Source organism: Tupaia chinensis, unplaced genomic scaffold (genome assembly GCF_000334495.1).
Source record: "Tupaia chinensis unplaced genomic scaffold, TupChi_1.0 Scaffold000407_1, whole genome shotgun sequence".
NCBI lineage: Eukaryota > Metazoa > Chordata > Mammalia > Scandentia > Tupaiidae > Tupaia > Tupaia belangeri.
Window position 1 is genome coordinate 600185 of NW_006159909.1, and position 7764 is coordinate 607948.

Below are 7764 nucleotides of genomic sequence, written 5' to 3' on the forward strand. Positions count from 1 at the left end.
AAAAAGACGTGGGGGGGCTGACAGGTTGCGTAGTGGTTAAGGGCTCTGGACTCCCACACGTCCGACCACAGTTTGAGTCCCGGACCTGACAGCTTGCTTGCTTTATTTTTCCCCTCTTTCTCTCTTGCTCTGTCCCTCTCTGGTCAAATTAATTAATTAATTAATTAATTAATTAAATAGAGTTAAATAAAATAATTCTTAAATATATATATATAATAAACTTAGTAAGTACCTGTTTTTTAGGAAAAATGACCCATAACTAGTAGCTACATTTGGACTAGAAGAGCCATGGATGCTAGCAAGTCATTACTTTGGGCTTTCTGGAGCATTTAACTCCTGGGACAGAGCTTCTAGGCTCTCTGGAAGCTACATCCAGCCATGGAGCTTGCAGGCCAGAGTACCTCCCCTACTCATCATGCAGCTTTGTCCCCTCACACCTGATCGGTCCTGGGGAACCTGAGACTGGCCTCCAAATGCTAAGAGCAGTCTGCGGAGAAAACACACCTCATGCTGTCTGCTGTAAGCTTCTGAGAAAACCAGCGCCACACGGGACCCATTTGTCTTGTGGCATATAAAGTGCAGAGGTGAGCACTGTCACTACAAAATAATGTACCATCTACACGTTGTACACGAGAGGAGTCTTCCTTTTAAGCATGTACTCTATGCCTGTCATTCTTCTAAACTCTGTATCATCTCCTTTAAGCTTTTAAAAACCTTCCAATTTGACTGCCTCCAAATAATATGTCCAGCAAAGGACTAAGGAGTTTCTTTTACCATCAGTGGAAACAAAATATAGTCCCTCCAGCCCACAGATACAATAGCTGGCACAATACCTGGTACAGCACAGGCAGGGATGAATGAAAAGACAGTGATTCAGGAACAAAAACCCAAGGTCAACCACCTAAGCCCAAGTCCTCAAAATCATTTCTTAGGTTTATCAAGCAAAATAAATTCCATAATGACTGGGTCTAAATAAAATATAGATAGGGACATGGTGGTTAAGGCACTGGACACTCCCACATGGCCAACCACGGTTCAAGTCCTGGACCTAGTGGCTTACTTTCTCATTTTCTGTCTGTCTGTCTGTCTCTCCTTCCCTCCCTCCCTCCCTCCTTCTGGTCAAATGAAAATAAATGATGAATAAATAAAATTAAATAAAATAATTTTTTAATGTAGATAAGAGACTAACAAGGATTTCACCATACCTGGCTTATTTGAATGAATGGCCAACATGGCAGAGAACACCTTGCTAAGTTGAACTTTGGTAGCCTGTAAAAGAGGAAAAAAAATTCTATTTCCTGTGTAATGTTACTGTACCCTGAACCAACTATAAAACCCAAGGGAGTACGATGTGTTATTCTAGAGACATGTCAAAAATACAGGGCTGGGCCAGCAGGTGGTGTGGACGTTAAAGCAGCTGGATCTGACATGGCTGACTGCCCTGTTTGAGGTTCAAGTCGCAGGTCCAGAAGCTAGAGAAACACAGAATGCACGTGGATGCATGGCCAAAATCCCAAAAAGAAAGAAACACGAAAGAGGAGGGACTGTAATGTGACCACCCCCTGGGGGGGGTGAGGGGTGCTTTCTCACTTTTCTTCTGTCTCTGTTCCTCTCTGGCAAGCACACATGCCCGCTGGAAAATTTTTTAAAAATACAAATACGTGTATATACATAAATATATACACATACTTCTATTTTTCCTTCTACTTAGACCATTATACATAAATATTCTGAGAGTCCAGACAATGGCAAACCAGTATCGTGATACTCTGCAAGTCTTTGGGCTGGCAGGTGGCATTATGGTTAAAGGTGCTGGATTGCCACATGGCCAGCTGAGGTTTGAGTCCCGGACCAGGTGGCTTGCTTTCTCACTTTCCCTCCCTCTCTCTCTCTGTCTCTCTCTGATCAATCTGAAAATTAATATGAATAAATAAACAGAATAATTCTTTTAAAAATATTCTGCAAGGCTCACCCATGGTAAGCCCAGAGCAAGGTTCTGGGTTTGCCTCCAGAAACCTCCAAAAGGACACCAGGCACACACATGCCCATATCCAGAACTGGCTAAAGCTGGAGGTGGACGTGGCAGGAAGACCCTGTTGAGGCCCTGTGCTCTCTCGATGCCCTGTTTCTCTTCCTGTTCTGTCTCTCTCACTCACAGAAGAAAGAAAACTTTTTTGAAATTCCAAGTATCAGGGCCAGCAGGTGGCATGGTGGTTGGGATGCTGGATTCCCACATGGGCATCTACAGTTCAAGTCCTGGACCTGGTAGCTTGCTTTCTCACTCCCCTGCACCCTTCTCTGTCTCTCTGTGATAAGCATACATACCCTGTAGCAAATTTAAAAATAAAATTAAATAATTTTGTTAATTTAACTTTATTCATTTATTTATTTATTTATTTTAATTTGACCAGAGAGACAGGGTGAAAGAGCAAAGGAAAGTGAGGGGTTAAGATCTGCTTTTCCTGGGAACCAGCAGTTAGCGTAATGGCTAGGTCACTGGACTCCCACATAGTCAACCACAGTTCGCGTCCCAGACCCGGTGGCTTCAAACTCATGCCGGGCACGTGTGCGTGCGTGCCCAAGATCCTGAGAGGAGAATGGATTGCAGCATGACCATCCCCCCGGGGGGTGATTTCTCGCTTTCTGTCTCTCTCTGTCTGTCTGGCGAGCGCAGGCGCCGCACCGCACCCTATAGTGAAAATCTCTCCAAAAAAAAAAAAAAATAGATCTGCTTTTCCTGGGGATCAGCTGGTGGCTTAGTGGTTAAGGCGCTGGACACTCCCACATGGCCAACCATGGTTTGAATCCTGGACCCAGTGGCTTTGTTTTTCACTTTCCCTCTCTCTCCCCAACCCCTCACTCTCTGTGTCTATCTCTGGTCATATTAAAAACAAATGAATAAATAAACAAAATTAAATAAAAATAATTTAAAGAGCTGCTTTTCCTGACAGAAAGCCGCCCGGTTCTGGACTTGAACTATGGTCAGTCATGCGAGAGTCCAGTGCCCTTAAGCACCACAGCACCTGCTCGCCCCCCAGATAAATAATTCTTTTTAAATATAAAAATAAAAATTCTAAATATCTAGAAAGATTTTCAACTTTACTGAACATACTCACATAAAAATGGTTTCTTTTCAACTGACTTAAAAGCCACTATAAAGGCATTCAGATATACGAATGTTACATTGAAGTTTAGCATTCTTGAGCTTTTTCCTATGTATGAACCTTATACCTTTAGAAAAAACATGAGAATTCAGTCATCAGATATGAAACTTAAGAAGCAGACCAATAGAAAAGAAGGAAGGAGCAAAACGGTTTTACTCACCCATTTTTTACAAAAAACGATGTAGGATAGCCAAAGTTGAACATCATCCTGCAAGAAAAACAATGTAGTAAGCTGCCTGAATTTGACCTTTATAAAATGTACCTTTGGGGCCAGCAGTTGGCGTAATGGCTATGTCGCTGGACTCCCATGTAGTCGACCACAGTTCAAGTCCTGGACCCAGTGGCTTAAACTCATGCCAGGCGCGTGTGCGTGCGTGCCCAAGATCCCGAGAGGAGAATGAAGGAGAAGGGATTGCGGTGTGACCATCCCCCCGGGGGGTGATTTCTCGCTTTCTGTCTCTCTGTCTCTCTTTGTCTTTCTGGTGAGCGTACGTGCCCTATAGCAAAAACCTCTCCAAAAAAAAAACTTATCTTTGCACGAAGTTTGTTAAAAGTCAAGGCAGATTTTAGATCTGAAGTGTTACCACATCCCTCAGTCTATTTAGGCCCTTTCTCATGGGAACCTTGGATCTCTTAACCTTGACAAATCAATCTGCCCACACTCCCACCCCTCATCCTCCAAAATTTGTTATCTATCCAATCTGTTCAAAGCAATTCTTAAATGGTCTCAATCAGGGGTAGCAATACAAAATTTGTCAATCCCAAGTTCAGCTGTCACTCAGTATCTGCAACACACTGGTTCTAGGACCTCTTATAGATACCAGAAAAACCATGGATCTCAAATCCCTTACATAAAATGGCATAGTATTTGCACATATCCTAGCACCTTCTCCTATATACTTAAAATCATTTCCAAATTAACTCAATACATAAGCTGTGGGGCTAGCAGATGGTATACCACTTATGCTGCTAGACTCCCAAGTGGCTGACCAGTTTGAGTCCCAGACCCGGTGGCCTGAAACGTACACAGATGTGTGTGTGTGTGTGTGTGTGTGTGTGCCCAAGACCCCAGGAGAAGAATGGAGGAGAAAGGACTGCGGCATGGCCAACCCCCCGGGGGGTGATTTCTCACTTTCCCTCTCATTGTCTCTGTCTCTGCCCCTCTCCAACAAGGTATACCCCCTAAGGCAAAAAACTCTTAAAAAATAAAACCTCTGCTATGTAAATAATTCTTGTATTGTTCAAGAAAAAAAATTCTGCTCAAGAAAAATAATTCTTGGGGCCAACAGGGGGCATGGTGGTTAAGGAAGCTGGATTCCCACATGGTTGACCATGGTTCGAGTCCCAGACCTAGAGACTTGCCTTCTCACTTTCCCTCTCTCTCACTCTGTCCCTCCCTTTTGGTCTAATTAAAATAAATGAATAAATAGCTAAATAAAATAATTATTAAAAAAAAGAATTCCTGTATTGACAAGAAAAAAAATTGTGGGGGTTGGCAGGTAGCATGATGCATTAAGGCACTTGACTACCACATAGCCAACCACAGTTCAAGTCCTGGACCTGGCAGCTTTCTCTCTCTCATCAAATTAAAAAATAATAATAATAAATTAAATAATTCTTTTTTTAGAATTTTTTTGTTTTTGTTTTGCTTTGTTTTGATTGCTGTAGGGCCTATGAGCTCACCAGAGAGACAGACAGAGAGGGACAGAAAGCAAGAAGTCACACCCCAGGTGGGATGGTCACATTGTAACCCCTTCTCCTCCATTCTCCTATCAGGATTTTGGGCACACACCTATGCATGCCCGGCATGAGTTTCAAGCCGCCAGGTCCAGGACTCAAACCGTGATTAGCCATGTAAGAGTCTAGCGCCTTAACCACTAGGCAACCTGCTGGACCCCCACATCACACTTTCTATTGTGGTGGTTGAATCTCAGGATGCAGAACTTGCTGATACAGAAGGCAGACTACTTCCCAAATGAAGGTTCTAGTCTCAGAGCCCAAGTTGAAGGAAATCAAGTTACTGAGCTACTGCTCCAAGTCTTCAGTAATATAAATATTTTACTCACACACTCAAATATCTTCCAGATGATTTTCTATCCTTATTAATATATTGAAAACTCTGTTTGCCCGGCATCCTCACAGAATAACCATAAGGTAATGAGATTAGTTTTTTAGTGGTTTAAGTAACTCAAAAAATGTAGTCATGAGAATAAGTATTGAGATACCCGAGATAAGAATATAGAATAATGCATGTGAACAACTTATAATACAAATCTCTATATTACTTCAATTTAAAGATGGTAGGGCCAGCAGGTGGCATGATGGTTAAGGCACTGTATTCCCACATGCTGACCATGGTTTGGGCCCAGACCTGGCAGCTTAAGAGTTATGCCAAGTGCATCTGTGAGCATGCCCCAAATCCCAAGAAAATGGAGAGGGGATTATAGCATGGTCATCACCTTGAAGAGTGATTTCTCTCTTTCCTTCTCACTATTTCTGTCGTTGGCTAGTACACATATCCTATAGAAAAATAAATAATAAACCTAAAAAAAAAAAAAAAAGGATGTGCTGATCACTTACTTTCCACTTTGCTGAAGCACGTCGGAAAACACCTTGTACTCGGTGTACAATAGAATTCTCAATCTCATCCTTCTTAAATGAATATCCAATGCGCTAAAAGTGGACATAAAAAACAAAGCCTCAGCCTAATCACATTTATCCAAAGTAACATTCCTATTTGATCGTTTAATAATATTGACGAATGAAGTAAATCATTACAATATCCAATACTGGCATATTACCGCATGGTTTATCAACACTGTTTCACAAACACAAATTCTAGTTACATGGCCCCATCACTTAATTCCACGTTTTTTTTACAACTTCTAGAAAATTGTATACTTACTATTCTTCTCCTCTGGATCAGCTCCAAAAGATTAATTTCATACTATAAGAAAAAAATAACAAAAAAGAGAAGAAAAATTGTAACCTTCCAAGTATAGGAAGTATTTACTTAGCGTTATGCAGTGAAAAATCAAAACTACAAAATAATTTGCTACCAGTAAGCATGATTTACACTAAATGTCTAGGATTCATGAAAATTCACCTTACGAACTGTAAAATTTACAAATACGCACTTATTAGCAAGCTCAGAATCACCTCAAATACAAAGAAAACATATTACTAAAACCATAAGACTTACAAGATTTATAATATGTCATTCAATCCAGCTTTCTATCCAATGACACTATTTTCAACTTTTAGTAAAAAAAAAAATTCTTCGGGGGGCCAGCAGGTGGTATAGTGATTAAAGTGCTGGACTCCAACACGGGTGACCATGGTTCAAGTCCAAGATCCAGCAGCTTGAAAATCATGCCAGGCACAAATGCATGGGTGCCCAAAATTCTGAGAGAAGGAAGGGATTGCGGCATGTCCTTCCCCACAGGGGATGATTTCTCACTTTCCTTCTCACTATTTCTGTCTCTCTCTGGAAACACACACAGGCCCTATGGCGAAACCTATAAAAACAAACTAACAAAAAAACATTCTTCAGGGCTGGCTCTGTGGCCTCATGGTTAAGGCCACTGGATCACACATGGCCAACTCCCTGACTCCAGTCGCAGACACAGCAGCCTCTGATCTATGAACACAATAAGGGATAAAAAAGGGAAAGGAAAAAAGTTCAGCTAGTGAGAATTAAAGCCACTCTCGAAGATCACCTCTACTCCTGTTACAATCTACTTCTCTAGGGCCAGCTGGTGGTGGCATGGTGGTGAAGGCTGAAAACTCAGAAAAAAGAGCAATTTAAGAAAGAGACCTGATCGGGAACAGCAGTTAGAGTAATGGCTATGTTGCTGGACTCCCACGTAGTTGACCGTGGTTCGCATCCCAGACCCGGTGGCTTAGAACTCACGCCGGGCATGTGTGCGTGCGTGCCCAAGATCCCAAGAGGAGAAGGGATTGTGGCGTGGCCATCTCCCCAGGGGGTGATTTCTCGCTTTCTGTGTCTCTGTCCTCTGCGAGCACACGGGCCCTATGGCAAAAACCTCTCCAAAAGAGAAAAGAAAGAGACCTGATTGTTTTTTTAAAGAACTGTTTAATTCGAGGGCCAGCAAGTGGCACGGTGGTTAAAGGCGCTGGACTCCCAAACGGCCAACCACAGTTCAAATCCCACACCTGCCGGCTTTCTCACTTTCCCTTTCTGTCTCTCTGGTCAAAATAGAAAGTAATAATAATAATAAATGGAATTAAATAAATAATTTTTTTTAAAGAATTGTTTTTTATTTATTATTACTTTTTAAAAATTTGTTATAGGTCATGTGTGCTCACCAGAGAGAGAGACAATAAGACGGTAAGCCTCCAGGTCTAGAACTCAAACAGTCAGCCATGTGAGAGTCCAGCACCTTAACCTCCATGCCACCTGCTAGCCCTGAGACTTTATTATTAAAGCCTAAGTAACTTGAATTTGGAGTAATTAAAAAAAAAAAAAAATACTGTGCAGTTCCAATCCCATACCCAGCAGTTTGAAAAACACACTGGGTTGGGAACCAGCAGTTAGCGTAATGGCTATGTCGCTGGACTCCCACATAGTCGACCGCGG

At 42.0% G+C, this 7764-nt stretch overlaps 1 protein-coding gene across 1 annotated transcript in view; it reads right to left on the bottom strand.

Moving 5' to 3' along the window:
• Nucleotides 1-7764, bottom strand: part of UTP6 (UTP6 small subunit processome component) — a 40525-nt gene that overhangs the window by 27842 nt on the left and 4919 nt on the right. Inside the window, exons 3-6 of the mRNA XM_006154356.3 lie at nucleotides 6070-6111; nucleotides 5745-5837; nucleotides 3325-3372; nucleotides 1206-1269 (exon numbers count right to left, since the gene is read on the bottom strand). Coding sequence (XP_006154418.1) covers nucleotides 1206-1269; nucleotides 3325-3372; nucleotides 5745-5837; nucleotides 6070-6111 — 247 coding nt within the window. The remainder of the gene's footprint in view (nucleotides 1-1205; nucleotides 1270-3324; nucleotides 3373-5744; nucleotides 5838-6069; nucleotides 6112-7764) is intronic.